Genomic DNA, 24209 nt, shown 5'->3' with positions numbered 1-24209 from the left:
GAATGGATGTCATACTCAAACACAGTACCAGAGTCTGACAGATAGAGAAGGAATCCATACAGCACCAGAGACCGAGAACTACCGAATTACATAACATGTGCAAACACAGTACCACAGACTAAAAGCAGTGGAATTAATTACACATTCACATGCAATAGCAGAGACACAACGACAGAGAATCATCAATAAGTGTCCTCCCACCAACAGCCAGGACATTTCCAGGGAGCTGTACACAGGGAGCGGCTCTTTCAATATCAACTGGGGCCGGAGAATCTTTGTGAAATATCCTTCCTGATTGCAGGAAGGGTGTTTGTGATTGGTTGCAAATATTTATTCTGATTGGATGGGGAAAATCACCAATTAGAGAATTACAGTAAAAATACTTTGACATCACTGCGAATCACCCAATCACAATCTTGACGTTCCCCCATCCCTTATTAGCATAGAGCTGTGGGATTGTCTATTTAATCCGCACTCGGAAGGGGTTTGATTTATTTCTGTGTCTGAAATTGAATCTGAAGATGGTTGAGGAGAAGAAGAAAGCAGCTGCTAAGAAGGGCGCCAAGAAAACTGTGAGTAAACCGTCAGCAAAGGGCGGCAAGAGGCGGAGAAAGTCGAGGAAGGAGAGTTAATCCATCTACATTTACAAAGTGATGAAGCAGGTTCACCCCGACACCGGCATCTCCTCCAAGGCCATGAGCATCATGAACTCGTTTGTGAACGATAGTTTCGAGCGCATCGCGGGTGAGGCTTCCCGCCTGGCCCATTACAACAAGCGCAGAACCATCAGCTCCCGGGAGATCCAGACCGCCGTGCGCCTGCTGCTGCCCGGGGAGCTGGCCAAGCACGCCGTGTCGGAAGGGACAAAGGCAGTGACCAAGTACACCAGCTCCAAGTAAAACTGCACAATGGACTGAAAAACAGATCAAACACAACGGCTCTTTTAAGAGCCACCCACAATCTCTCTGAGAAAGCTGCATCCGACATCTCCATTAAATTATTTTAAAACAATATATAACATAATAACGTTCCCACTGCTGTTCCTGTGTCTCCTGTCCCATAAACTGTACACGGACACATAATCCGCTCATCCACCTTCTCTTTTTTGCATAAAGCTGTTATTATTGCACAGCTCCTGAATGACTGCATTAACAGCTGTTTTTAGCTGCAAAGGTCAGACCTTAGTCCCTTCACTCTATTCCTGAAATGTGAACTAATTCATCGTTTTATTCACAGCAACTCGCCGGAACAGGAACAGAGCAGATTAAGCAGATCCGGCTTCCTCTTTTCAGAGAAGGACACTGGGCTCTGACTGAAGACTAAACTGAGTGTTTTCCTTCAGGGAAATGCTGTGAACAGGGATTTATTCCCACCTGGAACAGTTTGTAAACGATTGTAGAATGAACCACAATTTAAACAACATTTTTAAACCGCGCTTGTGATTGGTGACGGAAAGAATTGAATAAAACAAAAAAAAGAGAAGGGATTTTAAATCTTTGACATTTATTTTAATCCGCTCTTTTCCGGAAATGAAATTGGCGGGCTTTTTGAAATTGACAAATTCTCTGCTTCTGGTCGTGTGGCGGGTAAATCCCGCCCTCTTCTGTTTGTCAGTGTCCTGATTGGTGAAGAATATAGGCAAATGAGGTGAATTAAGTACCGACCAATGAGATGAGTTCTCAGTCTATAAGTACAGTAAATGCTGTGGAAATTAACCATTCTTCGTGAAAGTATTTGTGAGACAGTGGAAATGTCTGGAAGAGGAAAGACCGGCGGGAAAGCTCGGGCCAAGGCCAAGTCTCGCTCCTCCCGGGCTGGACTGCAGTTCCCGGTGGGCCGTGTTCACAGACTCCTGAGAAAGGGTAACTATGCCGAGCGTGTGGGTGCCGGAGCCCCGGTCTATCTGGCTGCTGTGCTCGAGTATCTGACCGCTGAAATCCTCGAGCTGGCCGGTAACGCAGCCCGGGACAACAAGAAGAGCCGCATCATCCCCAGACACCTGCAGCTGGCCGTCCGCAACGACGAGGAGCTCAACAAGCTGCTGGGAGGGGTGACCATTGCTCAGGGCGGTGTGCTGCCTAATATCCAGGCCGTGTTGCTGCCTAAGAAAACCAGCGCTCAGAGCTCCCAGAAAAAGTAAAGCGGCCAAAATGTCATCTAATAAACCAAAGGCTCTTTTCAGAGCCACCCACAGTCTCTGTGAAGGGCTGGTTACTGTTAGGAGGGAATCAGAGATGGAGTTATTGTAACAAGAGTATTGACCTGTTTCACATCTGTCCAGGTGTGTTTTCAGTTCTCTCTCTGGATTGCGCTGTTTCTCTGCTCACACATTTCCCCTTCTAGTTAAGTGAAGAACTGAACTGCAGGGTGTCAGAATCAACAATTTAATAAATCCCGCCACCTGGAATTTCATAAATCCCGAGAGTATCCCAGTGCATTAATGAGAACTGGTTCGGAACTGATGAATTAATTTAATAATGGAAGTGTCTGCGTTAATTCTGGTCTGTTTTTCATTTCGACAGTTTGAATTCTGTTTTTTTTCTCTCTCCGGCTTCTCAATGAGAATCTGCTCCCAGAACAGAGTAAATGCAGGAAGGAAGAGGCCATTCTCGGGCTGTGTGTTTCTCTCCTAACCTGATCTGTTTGGACCGCACTGTTCCCAGAGGACGGAATCAGTGAGAGTTGTGCACACACAGGAGCGGAGTCCATTGCAGCGCTTTAATATGTACCTTCTCCCCGGCCCTCCCGATTCTCCGGACACAAAGCTGTCTACTCCCCCGGGTGCGGGAGAGAGTCGGGGTTTCTGTCCCCGCAGTGTCAGGGTCTGCAACCATCTGGCGGTTCGAGTCAGAGTGACCGAGCTGCCTTACATGTCCTGTGTACCGATCTCCAAGGGATTCAACTATTAGCGAACTCATTGGGTAATGTTTGTAAATAACCCTCATGTGAACGGAGCTGGCTCCATTAATTCCTTCCAAATAAAACTGGGATCTATTTCTTTTCCCCAAATGCCAGCGAACGAATCCCAGGAGACGGGGTGAAATTGTGCTGAACAGCAATGAGTCTCCGGTAACGCTGCTTTCTAAATTCCAGATCAGCTCTCAGTCCTACAGGCCTTTACCAGAAACCATGTGGCCGCCCCTCCAATCTAATGGGTTTGATGATGAACAGAGATGGCAGCTCTTTCCTTTGCTGATTTGGTGGCTCTGAAAAGAGCCCTTGTTACACTTGTTACTGAAGCCGGGTTTTAGGCGCGTTCCCCGCGGATGCGGCGGGCCAGCTGGATGTCTTTGGGCATGATGGTGACTCGCTTGGCGTGGATGGCGCACAGGTTGGTGTCCTCAAAGAGCCCCACCAGGTAAGACTCGCTGGCCTCCTGCAGGGCCATGACGGCCGAGCTCTGGAAGCGCAGGTCTGTCTTGAAGTCCTGAGCGATCTCTCTGACCAGGCGCTGGAAGGGCAGTTTGCGGATGAGCAGCTCAGTGGATTTCTGGTAGCGGCGGATCTCCCTCAGAGCCACAGTGCCGGGTCTGTAGCGATGAGGCTTCTTTACTCCACCCGTGGCTGGAGCGCTCTTCCGGGCCGCTTTGGTAGCCAGCTGTTTGCGAGGAGCTTTCCCTCCGGTCGATTTACGCGCTGTCTGCTTTGTCCGGGCCATTTTCTCAACGGATTCTGCACAATCTGAGACACACAGCCTGTTAATACTGAATCTGCTGCACATCCGCCTTTTTAAACTCTGTGAGGAACCGCCCTGAGCAGTAATTGGCTGGAACCCGACACCCAGTCAGTTTAAACCAAACTCCGATAATAAACAGAAACACAGGAAGCTATTACCTCCGATTGGCCGATTATTACTGATACATCAATTTTAAAAAAACCGCCAATATCAGTGCCGGAAACAACGGTTTTGACAAAGGAAAAATTTGCTTTAATTCATCTTATGAACATGATCAGAACATTTCAATGATATTTGTCAGCAAAGATCTTTTACAGCAAAGATTTTGAACTCTTTCTCTTGTATTATTCTACACTTTGTCACAAGTTCCAGATACACTTTTCCAATCCGGTATCTATTCGGGTTTATTCTCCGTCCTTTTTGAAACAGTCTGGAAGCGGCTGCAGAAAGTCTCTTTCACAGCATTCTGCAAGCGGATACATTTCAGATCAATCTTTGTCAAGATACCGCATCACTGATTCTAGATTGAACCTATTTGTGGGAGACAAAAGCGGAGAGAAGATTTTTACTGTCAGGTGTTGAAATGTGAGACTGAGGGTTCCTACAACAGCGGGGTTTCCAGATAATGTACTTATTAATTATTGAGGCCGAGCTTGAACAAGGGAAACAAGTGACTGAGAACTGATGTATCAGCTTTTATGAACGAAAAACAGGAAAGGGGCCGAATATGAATGCGCGTCCGAAATCAAAGCGCACTTGGGTCAGTGGTCAGTAATTAATTTACGCGGCATTATTAAGTAGAGACACAAAGATCTCACAGACAGTGAAACTGAATGACCCAGAATCCATGGGGTTAAAACAGAGATCACAAAGGCAAATAGAAAGTACCAGACTCTGCATATAAAAAAAAACAAATCGATACCAGAGATGATGTAGCTTTCTCAGAGAGATTGTGGGTGGCTCTTAAAAGAGCCGTTGTGTTTGATCTGTTTTTCAGTCCATTGTGCAGTTTTACTTGGAGCTGGTGTACTTGGTCACTGCCTTTGTCCCTTCCGACACGGCGTGCTTGGCCAGCTCCCCGGGCAGCAGCAGGCGCACGGCGGTCTGGATCTCCCGGGAGCTGATGGTGCTGCGCTTGTTGTAATGGGCCAGGCGGGAAGCCTCACCCGCGATGCGCTCGAAAATATCGTTCACAAACGAGTTCATGATGCTCATGGCCTTGGAGGAGATGCCGGTGTCGGGGTGAACCTGCTTCATCACTTTGTAGATGTAGATGGAGTAACTCTCCTTCCTCGACTTTCTCCGCTTCTTGCCGCCCTTTGCTGACGGTTTACTCACAGTTTTCTTGGCGCCCTTCTTAGCAGCTGCTTTCTTCTTCTCCTCAACTATCTTCAGATTCAATTTCAGACACAGAAATAAACCAAACCCCTTCCGAGTGCGGATTAAATAGACAATCCCACAGCTCTATGCTAATGAGGGATGGGGGAAAGTAAAGATTGTGATTGGGGAATTGGCAATGATGTCACAATGGTTTTATATTGTAATTCTCTAATTGGTGTCTTTCGCCATCCAATCAGATTAAAGATTTGCAACCAATCACAAACACCCTTCCTGCAATCAGGAAGTATATTTCATAAAGACTCTCTACAAACCCAGTTTATTTTTAAAGATCCGCTCCCTGTGTAAACCTCCCTGGAAATGTCCTGGCTGTTTTTGGGAGGACTCTTATGTGTCCTTGTGTCTCTGCTATTGTAGGTGAGTGTGCAATTAATTCAATTCTTTCACTCTCTTTTGTGTTTGAGTGTGTTCTGTCATTCGGTAGCTCTCAGTGTCTGATGCTGTATGGATTCATTCTGTATCTGTCAGACTCTAGTACTGTGTTTGAGTTTGACATCCATTCTGTATCTGTCAGACTCTAGTACTGTGTTTGAGTTTGACATCCATTCTGTATCTGTCAGACTCTAGTACTGTGTTTGAGTTTGACAACCATTCTGTATCTCTCAGACTCTGGTACTGTGTTTGAGTTTGACATCCATTCTGTATCTGTCAGACTCTGGTACTGTGCTTGAGTGTGAGGAGATGAGGTGGAGTGTTGTGGCGAGGATGATGGAACAGAGCATTGGTGTGATGAGACAGCCTTGCTTGAGCCCAGCTTATATTAGCATTGGTTCAGTGGTAGGGCTGTTGGGAAGGATTACAGCTTGCATGTCGTCATGCAGTCATCGGAGGATGGTGACGAATTTCTCCAGGCAGCCAAATTTGAGGAGGACGTTCCATAATCCCTCTCGGTTGGTCGAGTTGAAGGCCTTTGTCAGGACAGAGATGGCCATGTGTAAAGGTTGTTGCTGCTCCCTACATTTTCTTGAAGTTGTCTTGCTGTGAAGATCATGTCCACTGTGCCTCTTGATGGACAGAATCCACATTGTGATTCCAGTAGGAGGTCTTCAGCCACGGGGAGGAGGCAGTTGAGGAGGACTCTTAGGATGACCTTCCCTGTGGTGGACAGCAGGGATACCCCTCTGTAGTTACCACAGTCTGTCTTGTCACCTTTTTTTGAAGATGATCACAATTACGGCATCTCAGATCCCCTGGCATGCTCCCTTCCTTCCAGATGAGGGAAATGAGACCATGTATTTGTGTCAAGAGTGATTCTCTGCTGTATTTTAGAACTTCGGTGGGAATTCCATACATGCCAGCGGCCTTATGGATTTTTAGCTGTCAGTTTGCCTTTTCAGTCTCTGTCAGTCTGGAATTGTGCTGACAGCACGTTGGTAGCATGCTGTGGAATGTAGTCAAGGACGGGGGCCCGTCATTTTACTTTTATTTTTAGTTATTTCTTTTTTCTTTTTTACATTTTTTACAATTTTTTTTCTTTTGTTCATTTAATTTCATTGTAGTTTGTTCAGTTTGCTTACCCACTGTTTTTTTTGACTGCATTTGTTGACAACGCTATCGGTAGGTGGCGCTGTTTTGGCACATGCGCAAATACAGCATGTGCCACTAAAACGTCACGACTTGCGACTGTAGCAGCTGCCAGGACTAAAGATGGCGCTGGTCAAAGAATCACACAGAGGCAACCTAACAAACACGTGGCAGCATACAATGGCCGGAGTGAAAGAGTGGCGGGGGGCCGGGGAGTGCAGCGCGGGGGGCTGGGGAGAGCAGCGCGGGGGGGGGAGCGCCGGCGGCCGGGGTGGGGGGGGTGTGGGGGTTGGGGAGGGGGAGAGCTAGGGGAAAGAGGGAGGGGGGAAAGAGAGGGGGTGGAAGAGGGTGGGGGAGAGCGGGGGGGGGTGTGGGCGGCCGTGGGGGAGAGTGTGGGGGGAGCAGCGGAGTGGAAGAGGAGTGCCTTTTTCTGCGTATGCACCATAAACACAACAGCAAAAGACTTACCAGCCAGTCCCTGCACCTGGTGACACCAAGGTCTTTGGCCGCTCGCTCCCCGCGGCTCTCTACGGCCTCTCGCTTCCGGACCTCTCCATTCAGCCATTCCCTCCAGCTGCGGATGCCCAATCCAGTTGCTTTCTCCCCTACCCAGTTGCTTTCTCCCCTACTTCTCAACGGTACTTCAGGCATTGCAACTGTCTAGTCCCTGCCTTTTGCATGCTCCCTCTCCCCACCCCTCCCCGCTCTCCCCCCCCACCTCCCCCTCTTCACCCACCCCTCTATCCCCCTCTTCACCCACCCCTCCCTCTACCCCCCTACCTCCACCCCTCCACCACTGTTGAATATCTGAAGTGCAATTGCAAAGTCGGGGAAATAGCATCCAAAACAAAACCTCAACAATTCTGGTTTTAATTATTGAGAAGTTTTATTAAGTTCATTAAGCATCCGAGGAACTGCTGTGCATGGATACATGAGTGTTGTGTCCAGCATTCCCGTGAGACAGACAGACAGACAGACTCTGCTATGCACAGCTAAAGAGATTGTTCCTGGAGAGCCTTGTGGTGAATGAACGCTTGGCTCTCTATTCCACTACTGTATTGTTCATGTGAAGAAGGCAAAGTCACAAGAGTCTGAGCTCAGTCTATTCTTGGTGAATGTTCCCCAAGCGCATCCCAATGTGCACTCCCAATTCATCCATAAACGCAATGTTCTTTTCCACATCGGGACAAGCTCCGCAGCATGATCCAGTTGCCTTCGTTGCTTGAATGCTGACCTTAAGTCTCAAGGATTGTTTTCTCGACGGCATGTTTTACATGAAAAGAAATAAAGCAAATCAGAGTCAGAGCTTGCCTCCCTCCATCCACTGAAATTACTGTTGTGCACACCTTTTTAAGTTCTGCAGTGAAGCCACCAATTGATAATGTCGCCAATGAAGCACTTATTACCCACCTCAGATGCAGGAATCAGCACATCCTTGCGTCCTCTCCTGCACTGCCTCCTTTGCTTGAATGCCGTCCTTAAGTCTCAAGGATTGTTTTCTCAAGGGCGCGTTTTACATGAAAAGAAATAAGGAAAGAACAGGAGTGTCAGAGCTTCCCTCCCTCCAATGAAATTACTGTTGCGCATGCTTTATGCTCTGCAGGATAGGCATGTACTGATAACACCGCCAATGAATCACTTAGTACCCACCTCAGCTGTAGGAGTCAGGATGATGTAACTGCCCCTATCTCGTGATTGTTCAATGCTGCTCTCAGGGAAAACATGAACGATGTGAGGGTGCTGGAAAAAGAAGCACATTTCTTTTGGACTATGAACATAAGCAGGTCATTTAGCCCAGCTGTTCCCTGCTAGTAGTTATGTTACTCCTGCGCCTTCCCATACGCTCCCATTTAATCCTGCCTACTACTATCAGCATCACCTTCCATTTCTTTCACTCTTACCTACCTTTGCCTTAAAGCAACACTGAGGATGGAGAATGGTGTGGCTGCACTCCCACCTCACCAGTTGTGTACTCAGCAAGAGCATTCACATTTGTGCTCCCACTGGACACGGCATGAGATGGCTGTGTGTCCATGTGCACTGCTCGGATGGGTGCAGGAACAAGTGGCTGTGTGTCCATGTGCACTGCTCGGATGGGTGCAGGAACAGATGACTGTGTAACTGAACAGCAAGGAGAGGGTACCGCAGGTGGGGGAAGTGGAGCTTTGAACAGGCAGGCATATGTTCAGGAAGGCTATTAAGGGACCACATGAGATGAGATAAGAAATACAGAATGCACTCCATTGAAACGTTACAAAAACGAAAGTGACCGTTTAGATGGAAGGTTGTTCGCTGGACTGCAGCACATGTACTGCCTGCACACAGCAACTTACAACAGGGACTGGAGCACATGCAGTGCCCCAGACAATGGAAATGTTTTCAGAACAACTTACCTTGGAACAATCTCCTCTGTCTAATAAAAATGAAGCAAATCTCCATAACGAATAAATAATTGAGAGAAAATGCCCGACGAAACCTCTCCTCCTTCCACTTTCAAAAACTCGCGCCGAAGCTTTGACGCATGCGTCAATATCGGAAGATTGACGCATGCGTGAATAACCGGTGGCGTTGCATGAAGCGCATGCGCAGAGGCCAACCTGACGCGTTGCCCGAGGACGACGACGTAACGCGATGACGTCACCAGCGCATGCGCAAACTGGTCCTGGCAAGCTGGAACGCAGCGCATGTGCAGAGAGCAGGAGACCATCTGCGCATGTGCACACCGCGGCGCAGCCTGATGACGTTGGCGCTGGCCAGCGTTGTCAGGAATCACTTTGTTTTTTCTTCATGTTTGTACTTGCTGCTGTTCAATCGTCAGTCCGTTAACACCCTATCTGTACTAATGCTTTGTCTTTCAACACACCATTAACATATTGTTTGCCTTTGCTCCATGACCTCTTGGTCAGCTATGTGGCCTTGTCCATTCTACTCCTTCTCCTTTGTTATCTCTTGCCCCACCCCCGGCTTACTTGCTTATAACCTTTGACATTTCTAATATTTGCTAGTTCCGAAGAAGGGTCACTGACCTCAAACGTTAACTCTGCTTCTCTTTCCACAGATGCTGCCAGACCTGCTGGGAAACTATTTAACCTATGTTGCCTCCAGTCCAGATGCAAGGTTATTCCAACCTCTGTCATCGAGCTGCAGTATGCTGATGACGCTGGCATATGCACACCCTCAGAGGCCAAGCTTCAAACCCTTATCGATGCATTCACAGAGGCATATGAAATAATTGGCCTTAAGCTAAACCTCCAGAAGACAAAGGTCCTCTACCAACCTGCTCCCTGACACTGTCCCCCGACTATCAAGATCCACGGCGAACCACTGGACAATGTGGATCACTGTTCATACCTTGGGAACCTCCTGTCACCAAGGACAGATATCGACGATGACACTCAGCATCGCCTCCAGTGTGTCAGCGCAGATTTCAGTTGTCTGAGGAAAAGAATGTTTGATGAGAAAAACCTCAAATCCGACACCAAGCTCTTGGTTGACATGGCTGCAGTGTTACCTGCCCTCCTGTATGTGTCAGAAACATGGATACTGTACAGCAGACATCTCAAAGCCCTGGAGAGATATCACCAGTGGTGCCTCCGCAAGATCCTGCAAATTCAGTTGCAAGACAGGCGCACCAATATCAGTGTCCTCTCTCAGGCCAACATCCTCAGTATCCAGACACTGGTCATGGTGAGTCAGTTATGTTGGGCGGGCCACATTATCCACATGCCCGACACCAGAGTCCCAAAACAAGCTTTCTACTCTGAGCTCCGTCAGGTCAAGAGGCTACTAGGAGGGCAGAGCAAACGTTACAAGAATTTCCTTTCAACACTCCCTGAAAAAACATGACATCTGCACTGATTCATGGGCATCTCTTGCCTGAGACCACCCAAAATGGAGAAGAAGCATCCGCGAAGGTGCCAACCAGTTCAAAATTCATCGACATGCCCAGTAAGCAACCAAATGCAAACATTGGAAGGAGTACTTGGAAATTGGAGAATCCCCTTCACCCACCTCATCAGACACCATCTGCCCCACCTGTGGCCGAGTGTCTGGATCCAGAATTGGACTATTCAGTTACCTAAGGACACACAACCCTGGAGTGGAAGAAAGTCCCTCCTTCCCGAGGGACTGCCTAAGAAGACGTTTAGTGTGACATACATTCTGCATCTGTCAGTCTCTGGTATTGAGTATGAGTGTGGGATTCATTCAGTATCTGTCGGTATCTGGTACTGTGTTTGAGTGCAGTTTTCAGGCTGTATCTATTAGTATCTTGTGTGTGAGTTTTGTATTCATCTGTATCTTTTAGCCTCTAACACATTATCTGAGTTTCGTAGTTATTCTGAACTGACCCTTGGTAATGTATGTGTGTTTGAGATTGACGGTTTACCTGTTAATCTGTTGTACTGTACATGAGTGTGAGACTCATTCTGTATAACTCTATCTCTGTTCCTGTTATGTGTGTGTGATTCATTCTGTATTCTCCATCACTGGTATCACATATATGTGTGGTATCAATTCCATTTCTGTTATTTCTGGTACTGTATGTGAGTGTTTATTTCATTCTGCAACTATCAGTCTCTGGCACTGTCTGCACGTTCTGGATCCATTTTGTAACTATCAGTCTCACGCAGAGTGTGAATGTGGAATTAATTTTGTATCTCTCCATCTCCAGTGTCATGTGTAAATTTGGAATTCTTTCTGAATTGGTCATTGGCACTGGATCTGCCATTCTCTAGTACAGTGTGTGAATTTGGGATTCATTCTGTACCTGTTACTCACTGGTACTTTGCGAAAGTGTGCGATACATTCTGTATCTGCCAGCCTCTGGTAGTGTGTGTGATTGATTTAGATTTTAGATTTAGAGATACAGCACTGAAACAGGCCCTTCGGCCCACCGAGTCTGTGCCGACCATTAATCACCCATTTATACTAATCCTACACTAATCCCATATTCCTACCACATCCTCACCTGTCCCTATATTCCCCTACCACCTACCTATATTAGTGGCAATTTATAATGGTCAATTCACCTATCAACCTGCAAGTCTTTTGGCTGTGGGAGGAAACCAGAGCACCCGGAGGAAACCCACGCAGACACAGGGAGAACTTGCAAACTCCACACAGGCACGACCCAGAATTGAACCCGGGTCGCTGGAGCTGTGAGGCTGCGGTGCTAACCACTGCGCCACTATGGGATGAATTAATTAGCAGTCAGTGGTGCTCAATGTGAATGTGGAAATCATTCTGTAACTCAGTCTGATATTGTTCTGTGAGGGTGGGAATCACATGTATCTCAATTCCTGATGCTGTGTGTGAGCATGGGATTCATTCTGTCCCTGTCGGTGGCACTGTATATATCTGTGGGATTAATTCTGTACCTTTCAGTCTCTGGTATTTTGTACGAAAGTGGGATTAATTCTAGATTCGCCACACACTGGTCGAGTGTGTGTGTGTAAGAAGATAATAAGAGACAAAATAGGAGCAGGAGAAGGCCATTTGGCCCATCGAGCCTGCTCCGCCATTCAATAAGATCACAGCTGTTCTGATTGTGGCCTTAATTCCACTTTCCTGCTCAACCTTTTCACATAAGACAATCCAACATCCCAGGAATCAGTCCAGTGAACTTTCTCTTAACTAATTCCAATGCAAGTGTACCCCTCCTTAAGTAAGGAGACCAAAACTGTGTGGAGTACTTTAGTTGGGATGTCACTAATGCCCTGTACAGTTATAGCAAAACTTCCCTACTTTTATACTCCATTCCCCACGCTAAAAATGCCAACATTCCATTTGCCTTCCTAATTACTTGCCTTCGCTGCATGCTAACGTTTTTGTAATTCATGTACCTGGACACCCAGATCCATTGGTACAGCAGCATTCTGCAGTCTGTCTCTATGTAAGTAATATTCTGCTTTTCTATTCTTCCTGCCAAAGTAGACAATCTCACATTTTCCCGTATTATACCCCATCTGCCAAACTTTTGCCCACTGACTTAACCTATCTATATCTCTTTGCAGACACTTTGTGGCCTCCTCACAACTTGCTTTCCTACCTATCTTTGTACCATCCATAAATTTGGCAACAGTACACTCAGTCCCTTCATGCAATTATTAATATAGATCATAAATAGTTGAGGCACCAGCACCGGTCCCTGTGGCATACCATTAGTTACAGTTTGCCAATCTGAAAATGCCCCATTTATCCCCATTCTCTGTTTCCTGTGAGTTAGCCAATCCTATATCCATGTGTGTGTAGTCTTCAGATTGTGTCTGTCAGTGTCTGGTACACTGAGTTTTGGACTCTTTCTCAATCTCTCAGTGCAACTATTTGTGTGTTAGGTTGCTTTAGATGACTCAGGCTGAGGTACTGTGAGTGAGTGGAGTAATCAACCTATACCTTTCAGCATCTGGCACCTAGCATGTGTTTCAGACGATGGAGGTCGAGGTCAAGGAGGACCTCCATGAGGTGAAGAGCCAGCAGGCCTCGCTCTTTGCCACAGAGGCCTCCAAGACCACCTTCCAGTCCAGAGTCCGCTCCATCGAGCAGGATGAGATGTGCTCACATTACTTCTTCCAAAAGCTTCACAGAGAGAACTCTGTGATCAGAAGCCTGAAGGAAGAGGATGGCTCGGTAACGTCTTCGCAGTCCGACATACTAAGGATCAGCAAATCCTTTTATGCTTGGCTGTCTGACATGAAGCCCACAGACAGTGGAGCTTCCTGTGATCTATAACAGCGGTCTTAGATGATAGCATAAGGGAGCGACTGGACAAGCCGCTAACTCTGGACAAGCTGACAAATGCCGTCAAGTCCTTTGAGACGAGTAAAACTCCCAGAGGCGATGGCTTACCGGTTGAGTTGTATCCAGCCCTGTGGGAATGGATCGGCCCAGACCTGCTGGAAGTATACGAGAATATGCTCCTGGCCGGCAGCATGTCAGAATCCATGAGGAAAGGCATCATCACCCTCATCTACAAGCGGAAGGGGGAGAGGGCAGAAATTGGCAGCCCATCTCACTGCTTAATGTTGACTACAAGATTCTGTCCAAAGTCAAAGCCAGTCGAGTCAAGTCTGCTCTGGAGTTGGTGATTCACCCTGATCAGACCTGTACTGTACCCGGCACGAAGATCTCTGATAGTCTCGCGCTACTCAGGGATACGATCGCCTATGTACGGGACAGGAGGGTGGACACCTGCCTCATCAGCCTGGACCAGGAGAAGGCTTGTGACAGGATATCGCACACCTTCATGATGGATGTGCTTTCCAAAATGGGCTTTGGGGAGAGAATCTGCAATTGGATCAAACTGCTCTTCACAAACATCAGTAGCGCTGTCTCAATCAATGGGTGGAAATCAGAAAGTTTTCCGATCCAATCTGGAGTCAGACAGGGCTGTCCTCTCTCCCCTGTCCTGTTTGTTTGCTGTTTGAACCCTTTGCCGAGTATATTAGAAAGGATGTGAACATAAGAGGGGTGACAATCCCAGGCAGAGGAGACACTCAGGTTAAAACTTCCCTGTACATGGATGACGTCGTCATCTTCTGCTTGGACTCGCTGTGTGTGCGCAGACTGATGAGCATCTGCGACCAGTTCGAACTGGCCTCGGGAGCCAGAGTTAACCATGGCAAGAGCGAGGCCATGTTCTTTGGGAACTGGGCTGACCAATTCTTTGTCCCCTTCACCATTAGGTCACAGTACCTGAAGATGCTGGGAATATGGTTCGGAAGGGCCGGGGCGTGCACCAAAACCTGGAAGGAGTGAGTAGCCAGTGTACAACATAAGCTGAGCATGTGGGAGCAGCAACCTCTCTCCATTATGGGTAAGAACCTGGTCATCAGATGCGAGGCGCTCACGTTGTTGCTGTACATGGTGCAGGTCTGGCACATACCCCATTCCTGCACTGTGGCGGTCACCCAAGCCATTTTCCGCTTCATCTGGGGACGCAAAATGGACCGGGTCCGGAGGGACACGATGTTCAAACCTCTGGATAAGGGCGGGAAAAATGTACCCAACGTCGCCCTCATCCTGATGACTACCTTCGTGTGTGGCTGCATCGAGCTGTGTGTAGATCCCCAGTACGCAAACACCAAGTGTTGAGAAGGATGGGCCAGGTCACATTGCCGCGGAAGGCTCCGTCCAGTTAGACCGTGCCAAACCACCTATCCTTCGTGGGAAAGTTTCTGCAGAAAAACACCTTTGACCACCAACCCATCAGGCAGTGGTCTGTACGGAATGTCCTCAAGGCCCTACGGGAAAAGGAGATGGTGGATCCTGTTGGATGGTTCCCCAAGCAGACTGCCAAAGTCATTTAACAGAATGCCTCATCACCAGAACTTTCAAACAAGCACCAAGATGTAGCTCGGCTGGTGGTGAGAAGAGCCCTCCTCGTCAGATCCTTCATGCACGCCCGAAGTCTCACACCCTCCACACAATGCCCTTGAGGTGGCTGTGGTGGGGAAGAGACGATTGCCCACCTCCTTCTGGAATGTGTCTTTGCAAAGCAGGTGTGGAAAGAGATGCAGTGGTTTTTGTCGAGGTTCATCCCAAGCAGCTCTGTAACACAGGAGTCTGTGCTCTATTGGCTGTTCCCAGGGATGCACACAGAGATAAACATCAACTGCTGCTGGAGGACTATCAATTCGGTCTGCCCCACGAAACTTGCTGGTCTTCCAGCACAAAGAGTTGTCCACGATCAAATGTTGCAGACTGGCACATTCCAAGGTCCAGGACTGCGTGTTGAGGGACGCACTAAAGCTTGGGGCAGCCACAGCAAAGGCTCAATGGAGAAAGACCACTGTGTAAGGTCCCCCCACCAAGCTGAACTGAGCAGCTGGTTCCAAGGAAAACCCCTCGAACTGTATCTGGAAAATATTTGTTTGCTGTAAAATGTACATGGTACGTAAAATGAAATGGAAGTGTTGTGAGGCAACTCACTCCTGTATTGAGGGAAACTGATCTCCTTCGCAATCTTTGTATTGTCTGACTCGATGATGTTTGGAACTGTTTTGTAATGTTTTTTTTTACAGATTTTTATGAATTAAGTATATTTTGGAAATAAAAAAAAGTCTGGAAAAGGAAAGACCGGCGGGAAAGCTCGGGCCAAGGCCAAGCCTCAATCCTCCGTGGCTGGACTGCAGTTCCCGGTGGGCCGTGTTCACAGGCTCCTGAGAAAAGGCAACTATGCTGAGCGTGTGGGTGCCGGAGACCCGGTCTATCGGGCTGCTGTGCTCGAGTATCTGACTGCTGAAATCCTCGAGATGGCTGGTAATGCAGCCCGGGACAACAAGAAGACCCGCATCATCCCCAGACACCTACAGCTGGCCGTCCGCAACGACGAGGAGCTCAACAAGCTGGGAGGAGTGACCATCGCTCAGGGCGGGGTGCTGCCTAATATCCAGGCCGTGCTGCTGCCCAAAAAAACCAGCGCTCAGAGCTCCCAGAAAAAGTAAAGCGGCCAAAATGTCATCTAATAAACCAAAGGCTCTTTTCAGAGCCACCCACAGTCTCTGTGAAAGGGCTGATTACTGTCTAATTCCAACACGCTGGTAACAGGAATGGAAACTATTTAAAATGTTTAAGCAATTATTTCAGTGACTTCTCACTGTCTCCCTGAAGCCTGTGTGAAGGGGAATTACCAATTGTCCATAATTTATTACTTCCACACGGAGTTGAAGTTATTTGTCCCGTTATAGATTGCTAAATAGAGTTGTTTACCGCCAGTTCCAACAGTTGACAACAATTGACAAATTAAAGCTGCTTGTGAAATAGCGCCAGGAATTTGTGATGGTAAAAGTGGAATATGGAAACAGGTTTTTAAATCGTTACTGGACTTTTATTAATTATTTCCAAAATATACATTATTCATAAAAATCTGTAAAAGGTACATAACGAAACAGTTCTAAACAGCACCAAGTCGAAAATTACAAACAGTGCAAAGGAGGTCAGTTTCCTTCATTGCAGGAGTGAGCTGCCTCACAATCCTTCCATTTCATTTTCCATGCCATATACATTTTACAGCAAACGAAAATTTTCCCGATACAGTTCGAGGAGTTTTCCATGGATCCAGCCCCTCCATTCAGCTTGTTGGGGGGACCTTACACAATGGTCTTTCCCCATTGAGCCTTTGCTGTGGCTGCCCCAAGCTTTAGTGCGTCCCTCAGCACGTAGTCCTGGACCTTGGAATGTGCCAGTCTGCAACATTCGGTCGTGGACAACTCTTTGCGCTGGAAGACCAGCAAGTTTCGTGCAGACCAAAGGGCGTCTTTCACCAAATTGATAGTCTTCCAGCAGCAGTTGATGTTTATCTCGGTGCGCGGCCCTGGGAACAGCCCGCAGAGCACAGACTCTGGTGTGACAGAGCTGCTTGGGATGAATCTAAACAAAATCCACTGCATCTCTTTCCACACCTGCTTTGCAAAGACACATTCCAGAAGGAGGTGGGCAACCATGTCCTGCCCGAACACACACCTTCCCTTTTGTTCTCTTCCCCACCTCCACCGACCATCCCCCCACCCCACCACCGCCCCTCCCCCCCCCGCTCCCGCCACCCCTCCGCCATCCCCACTTCACTTTCCTAAAACCTATTACCTTGAGTGTGGGACAAATTCCATCAATCTTTTGTACTGTGTGAGATTAATTTTGTCACACTTTCTGGTACATTATATGAAAGCAAATGTAATTCTAAATCTATCTCTGTTGTACTGTATCTGAGTGTGAGATTATTTCAGTGTCAGTCTATGGAACTAAATGTGATTGTGTGATTCATTCTGTATGTCAATCATGAGTATTGTATGTGAATGTGTGGCAGCTTCTGTATCTATCTGGTACTGTGGGTGAATGTGGATATCATTCTGTATCTGTCAGTGTCTGGAACTAAATGTGAGTGTGAGATTCATTCTGTATGCACCAGTCTTACAGGCAGAATGTGATTGTTTGATTCATTTTCTATGTGTCAGTCGAAGGTATTATGTATGTGCGGGGTTTTGATTATGTGTCTGTCACTTTATGTGAGCTTGGGTCTCATTGTACATTTGTCAGTCTCTGGTTCTTTCTGTGAGAGTGAGATTAACTCTCTATCTGCTGGTCTCTGAAATTAATTGATTTTGTGACTCACTCTGTGTCCGTCAGTCTATGATACTGTGAATAAGTGGGGGATATATATGGTGTCTGTCTGAACTTGGTATTGAGTGTGATCGTAGGATTCATTGTCTATTGGTCAATATCCAGACTGAATGTGAAATAAGATGCATTCTGTCCATGAAAATCTCTACTATTCTATGCAAGTGACCTCTGTAATATGCCTGTCAGTCTTTGGTACTGTATCTGATTGTGTTATTGACTCAATACCTTTCAGGTTTTGGTACTATGTATGGGTGTGGTTCAAGTTCTGCATGTCAATCTCCGATGGGAGTATGGATATCATTTATGTATCTGTCAGTCTCTTGCAATGAATGCAAGTGCGGGATTAATTCTCTTTTCAACAGTATCTGGTACTCACTGTGAGCATGTGACTCCTACAGTATCTGTCAGTGTTTGCTATTGTATGTAAATGTACAATTCCTCCTATGTCTTTCAGTGCCTAGTACAGTGTGTATGGGAGTAATTCTGTACCTGTTAGTATCTGGTACTGAATGAGATTGTGGGATTCATTCTGTTGTCTGTCAATCTCTGCTAGTGTATGTGAGTGATATCTGTTATGCATATATTATTTTCTGGTACTGGAAATGAATGTTGGATTTATTCTTTCGCTGTTAGTCTCTGGTACAACGTATAAGTGTGGGTCCCATTCAGTATTAGTCAATTTCTGGTACAGTCTGCATGTGCACATCCAGAGCTCATTCTGCATTTGGCAGTCTCTGGTACTTAATGTGTGTTGCAATTCACTTTTTATGTGTCTGTTTCTGGGACAGTCAGTTAAAGTGGAATTAATTTTGTATCTCTCAGCTACTGGTATTGTCTACAAGTCTGAGACATTCTGTATCTATGAGACTCTGGTGCAGGATTCCTCTGTACCGGTACTTAATATGTATCTCAGGGATAGTATTGAGAACTATTTGTTTAACGCCATAATGTATCACAATTTGCCTCATTTTAACTGTGTTTTATTGAGTTGTGGTGTGAGAGTTTATGGAACATAGGAGCAGGACACCCAGCATGCTCTGCCATTCAATAGGATCAGGACTGATCATCCACTTCAATGCCTTTTTCCCACATTATCCTCATATCCCCTTATGTCATTTGTATTTAGAACTCTGTCAATCTCTGCTTTAAACATACTCAATGACTGAGCTTCCACAGTTCTCTGGGGTAGAGAATTCCTAATGTTTAACAACACTCTGAGTAAAGAAATTTCTCCTCATCTCTGTTTGTTTTGGACTAGTATTTAGTCTGTAACGCTGAACACATTTGTGAATGATGACATATATTACAAACTCACAAATGCTGTGCTCAGTATAATTAGAATCATTGAATTGATACTCTATCTTTCATTACAGCTCTGACAGAGATTATTGGATTGGTATGTAATGTGTAGTGCAGTCTGCACTAATTGGCATAATACTGTAACTTTCCTTTTGATACTGTATGAGATGTTTGTACTACATTGTAATCTGTCTCTCAGTCTGCACTCTGGTCTACATTCTTAGGATTCATTCCGTACCTTTCCATCAGCTGCTCTACCTTATATTTAATTTGTAGCTTCGGCTGCACTTTTGTGAGATTGATCCGGTGCCTTTCAATCTGATAGTGCATGTGATTTTGAACTGAGATCAATGGACCTATCTTTCTGCAGTACTGAGTTGGGGTGAATTGGAAACAACTTCTGCCTCGCCTGCAATGTTTGACTGTCTGCTGGATTGAAAATTTGTCTCTGGAACTTGAGATCAGTGCAAGTCTGACTATTTCTGCTCTCTGTGACTGTTGAACTCATGGCCTGTCTGTCTCTGTGCTCTGGGAGTGATAATGTACCTACTCTGTGTTAGAAGGAGTGGACTACACTTTTCCTTGTGCCGGGGAATCATCACATTCCTTCAGGTTCCTTCAAGTTTTTACCTACAGAAGGAGAGAAAAATATCTCTTGTAACTCAAGATCAATTGAGGTGTAAGCTAGAAAAGACATTGTTACGATGAGGTGAGAAAGGGGTCGAAGGTTCCCCCTCTCAGCCTCTTCCTTGCCTGTAACAGGGTTTAACTTTTTAAAACACCATGTTTTAGCTCCACTGCTCTCGGATTGCAATGGCAAAGAAATCAATCAGACAGGTTTTCTCAGATTTAAAAAGGAACAGTGTAAATTTATTAACGTTAAAAATCTAATTCAGTTAAAATGATTAAAGATATGCAGCGCAACCACGCTAGCATGCATATGTGATAAACAGACACACAAATAGAAATGGAAAAGGAGAACAGATTTGAAGCAATAGCTGTAGTTCTGTTACTAGATTTGGGTTTGATTTAAAGTCTTTGATTACACAGTTATGTCTTGCAGTACTTGTTGGGGCCAGGTGCACACTTTCAAACTTGTTTTGCTGGTCTTTTCTCTTGATGCTTGAGTTACTCCCATGGGTCCCTGGAACTCTGCGTGTGTGTGTGTGTGTGTGAGAGAGAGAGAGAGGGAGAGATCTGCCTTCTCCATTGTCTTCAAATTGCAGTCTCTGTCTTTCTGTGTGGCACAATTCAAACCCCAAGTTGCCCAGGGGGTTAGTCATGTGACTAGCTCCATATTTGGTACAGTCTTTCCTGACAGATTTTGTGGATTCCTTCAAGCTTAACAGACACTCTCGTGGTGGTGGGAGGGTGGGGGTGGAGGGAGAGGGGAGTGTGGTTGCGCGTGGGAGGGTGGGGGGGGTGGTTGCGTGGGGAGGGGGGAGTGGAATGCAGTATCTTACACATTCAATGTCTCTTGATCATCTCTATTGACAACCCCATCTGGCTAATTGAATCAGGGAGCACTCCTACTGTCTTCTTCAGTCTTTTAGAATGCAAATGTGCAGCCATATTTTCAGCCATTGTTGTGGTCTTTTTAAACAAGGTATTTCAAGTCCATAACAGTTCAAAAAATAATGTTCCATATGACGAAATTAATATGTCTCATTTTTGGCAGGTGTGGTTTTTGGCATAACATGAATTTAATATTTCAATTAATAATCATTATGACCAACCAGAAATACAAAGAGTGTCAGTGTCTGATTCCACTGCAGCACTCAGCTTCTGCTGATCAGGTTTGCTTTGGTAGTTTTACAAGTTAGTGACATCAAGGAACAACCCAACATCTGCACTGCTCCATGAATGGGAATACCTGCTGGAGCAGGGATGTATGCATAAGTCAGGTTTTATTTCCATCTGGCATTATAACATAAGAACATAATAGCTAGGAGCAGGATTAGGCCATTCCACCAATTGAATGCTCCACCATTCAATAAGATCATGGCAGATCTAATCATGGCCTCAACTTCACTATCCTGCCTGCCCCTATAACCCTTCACTCCCTTGTATATCAAAAGTCAGTCTAACTCAGCCTTGAATATATTCAATGACCAGCCTCCACCATCCGCTTGGGTAGAGAATTCCAAAGAATAGCAGCCCTTTGAGAGAAGATATTCCTCCTCAACTCCATCGAAAATGAGACCCCTTATTTTGAAACTGTTCCCCCGAGTTCTTGATTCCCTCATGAGGGGAAACATCATCTCAGTAGATACCCTGTCAAGCCCCCTCAGAATCTTATATATTTCAATAAGATCGACTCTCATTCTTCTAAACTCCAATGAGTGCACCACAACCAGGTCAACCTTTCCACATAACACAACACCTTCATCCCAGAAATCAACCTAGTGGCACTTGCCTGAACTACCTCCAATGCAAATATATCTCTCCATAAATAAGGAGACTAAAACTGCATGCAACACTCAAGGTGTGGTCGAACCAACAACTTGCACATTTATACTCCATCCCCATTGGAACAAAGGCCAACATTCCATTTGCCTTCCTAATTACTTGCTGTACTTTCATGCTAATATTTTGTGATTCATATACAAGGACACCCAGATCCCTCTGTACCACAGCATTCTGCAGTCTCTCTCTATTTAAATAATATTCTGCTTTTTTTTACGTCATACCAAAGTGGATAACCTCACATTTTCCCACATTATACTTCATTGCCAAACTTTTGTCCGCAGACTTAACCTGTCTTTATCCCTTTGCAAACTCTTTGTGTCCTCCTCACAACTTGCTTTCCCACCCATCTTTGTATCACCAGCAAATTTGGTTACAATACACTCGGTCCCTTCATCTAAGCCAGTAATTATAGATTGTAAGTAGTTGAGGCCCCAACACCGATCCCTGTGGCACACCATTAGTTAGTTTGCCAAACTGAAAAATGACCCATTGAACCCAATTCCCTGTTTCTTGTTAGTTAGCCAATCCTCTATCCATGCTAATATATTACACCTGAACACCATGAACTCTTATCTTGTGTTGTAACCTTTTACATGGCACTTTATCGAACACCTTTCAAATACACTACATCTACTGATATAAAAACAGGAAATGCTGGAAATACTCATCAGGTCTGGCAGCATCTGTGGAGAGAGAAGCAGTGTTAACGTTTCGGGTCAGTGACGCTTCTTCGGAACTGGCAAATATTAGAAATGTCAAAGGTTACAAGCAAGTAAAGCGGGGGTGGGGCAACAGATAACAAAGGAGAAGGTGTAGATTGGACAAGGCCACAGAATAGCTGATCAGAAGGTCATGGATCAAAGGCTAACAATATGTTAATGATGTGTTGAAAGACAAAGCACTAGTACAGATAGGGTATTAATGGACTGAAAATTGAATAGCAGCAAGTACAGACATGAAAATAAAAACAGTGGGTAAGCCAACTGAACAGACTAAGATGAAATAAAATAAACATACAAAAAAATGTAAAAAAGAAAAAGAAAAAATAACTAAAAATGAAAGTAAAATGGGGGGCCCATCATGCTCTGAAATTATTGAACTCAATGTTCAGTCCGGCAGGCTGTAGTGTGCCTAATTGGAAAATGAGATGCTGTTCCTCGAGCTTGCGTTGATGTTCACTGGAACACTGCAGCAAGCCCATGATAGAGATGTGAGCATGAGAGCAGGGGGGAGTGTTGAATTGGCAAGCAACCGGAAGCTCAGGGTCCTGCTTGTGGACTGAGCAGAGGTGTTCCGCAAAGCGGTCAACCAGTCTGTGTTTGGTCTCCCCAATGTAGAGGAGACCACATTGTGAGCAGCGAATACAGTATACTACATTGAAAGAAGTACAAATAAATTGCTGCTTAACCTGAAAGGAGTGTTTGGGGCCTGGGATAGTGAGGAGAGAGGAGGTAAATGGGCAGGTATTACACCTCCTGCGATTGCAGGGGAAGGTGCCATGGGAAGGGGACGAGGTGGTGGGGGTAATGGAGGAGTGGACCAGGGTGTGGCGGAGGGAAAGATCCCTTCAGAATGCTGACAGGGGAAGGGAGGGGAAGATGTGTTTGGTAGTGGCATCACGCTGGAGGTGGCGAAAATGACGGAGGATGATCCTTTGGATATGGAGGCTGATGGGGTGGAAGTGAGGACAAGGGGAACCCTGTCACGGTTCTGGGAGGGAGGGGAAGGGGTGAGGGTAGAGGTGCGGGAAATGGGCCTGACACGGTTGAGGGCCCTGTCAACCACAGTGGGGGGGGGGGGGGGGGGGGGAATCCTCTGTTGAGGAAAAAGGAAGACATATCAGAAGTGCTGTCATGGAAGGTAGCACCATCAGAGCAGATCACTACATCTACTGGTTCCCCTTCATATACCCTGCTTGTTACATCCTCAAAGAACTCATAATTTTGTCAAATATGATTTCTTTTTCATAAATCCATGTTGACTCTGCATGATTGTACTTTAATTTTCTGAATGTTCTGCTACCACTTACTTAATCGTGGATTTCAGCATTTTCCAATGACAGACATTAGGCTAGCAGGCCTATCATTACCTGCTTTTTGAATAGGGGTTTCACATTTGCGGTTTTAATATCCACTGGGACTGTTCCAGAATCTCGGGAATTTAAGATTACAGCCAATGCATCCACTGTAGACACTTCTTTTAAACTCTAGGATGCAGGCCATCAGGTCCAGGGGATCTGTCAGCCTTTAGTCCCATTAGTTTTCCTCATACATTTTTTCTGGCGATAGTGATTGTTTCAAGTTCCTTCCCTCCTTTTCCCCCTTGATTTTCTACTATTCTTGGGAATCTTTTAGTGTTTTCTACCAGGAAGACTGAGTCAAAATACTTGTTCAAAGTCTCTGCCATTTCCTTGTTTCTCATTGGACCAACCATTCAACCGACACCGAGAGCCGCTGTTTAAAATATTTCCTCGATACTTCTCACCGAGTGACAGCAATAGTTCTGAAGAAGGGTCACTGACCCGAAACGTTAACTCTGCTTCTCTTTCCACAGATGCTGCCAGACCTGCTGAGTGGTTCCAGCATTTCTTGTTTTTATTTCAGATTTCCAGCATCTGCAGTATTTTGCTTTTATGACAGCAATAGTTGTTGTTCGCATAACTGCCCACATCCCTACTGCCCGGCTCTATTTCCTCTATTCACTGTTCAAGAACAACAAACAGTGTGAA

At 46.0% G+C, this 24209-nt stretch overlaps 3 protein-coding genes, 1 long non-coding RNA gene and 1 pseudogene across 7 annotated transcripts; 3 read left to right on the top strand and 2 right to left on the bottom strand.

The window, feature by feature from the left end:
* Nucleotides 1–521: 521 nt before the first annotated feature.
* Nucleotides 522–899, top strand: LOC137350486 (histone H2B 1/2-like; annotated as a pseudogene).
* An 839-nt stretch (nucleotides 900–1738) lies between these two features.
* LOC137350571 (histone H2AX-like) lies at nucleotides 1739–2416 on the top strand. Its single transcript, XM_068015234.1, has one exon. It carries the CDS (start codon nucleotides 1751–1753, stop codon nucleotides 2138–2140), a length of 390 nt encoding a protein of 129 aa, XP_067871335.1. The 5' UTR covers nucleotides 1739–1750; the 3' UTR covers nucleotides 2141–2416.
* LOC137350570 (histone H3-like) lies at nucleotides 2117–5058 on the bottom strand. Of its 4 annotated transcripts, none has more exons than XM_068015231.1 (2): nucleotides 5015–5058; nucleotides 2117–4207 (listed from the first exon to the last, which is right to left on the bottom strand). In XM_068015231.1, the coding sequence occupies exon 2, from the start codon at nucleotides 3719–3721 to the stop codon at nucleotides 3248–3250; it is 474 nt and encodes a 157-aa protein (XP_067871332.1). In that variant the 5' UTR covers nucleotides 3722–4207; nucleotides 5015–5058; the 3' UTR covers nucleotides 2117–3247. The 4 variants fall into 4 exon arrangements, with proteins under 4 accessions (XP_067871332.1, XP_067871334.1, XP_067871333.1 ...); XM_068015233.1 differs by lacking the exon at nucleotides 5015–5058 and adding an exon at nucleotides 4843–4912; XM_068015232.1 differs by lacking the exon at nucleotides 5015–5058 and adding an exon at nucleotides 4692–4730.
* Nucleotides 4688–5056, bottom strand: LOC137350573 (histone H2B 1/2-like; the record flags this gene model as incomplete). Its single annotated transcript, XM_068015235.1, has 1 exon — nucleotides 4688–5056. A coding segment is annotated over one exon (369 nt), but the record flags the coding sequence as incomplete, so codon positions are not given.
* A 264-nt stretch (nucleotides 5059–5322) lies between the features above and the next one.
* Nucleotides 5323–16041, top strand: LOC137350574 (uncharacterized). The gene is made up of 3 exons (XR_010969458.1): nucleotides 5323–5431; nucleotides 9657–14411; nucleotides 15619–16041. It is a non-coding gene; the product is annotated as an uncharacterized lncRNA (long non-coding RNA).
* Nucleotides 16042–24209: the final 8168 nt, after the last annotated feature.

Source organism: Heterodontus francisci, chromosome 35 (assembly GCF_036365525.1).
Source record: "Heterodontus francisci isolate sHetFra1 chromosome 35, sHetFra1.hap1, whole genome shotgun sequence".
Taxonomy (NCBI): Eukaryota; Metazoa; Chordata; class Chondrichthyes; order Heterodontiformes; family Heterodontidae; genus Heterodontus; species Heterodontus francisci.
Note: the sequence above shows the minus strand (reverse complement) of the source record. Positions and strands in the feature narration are given on the sequence as shown.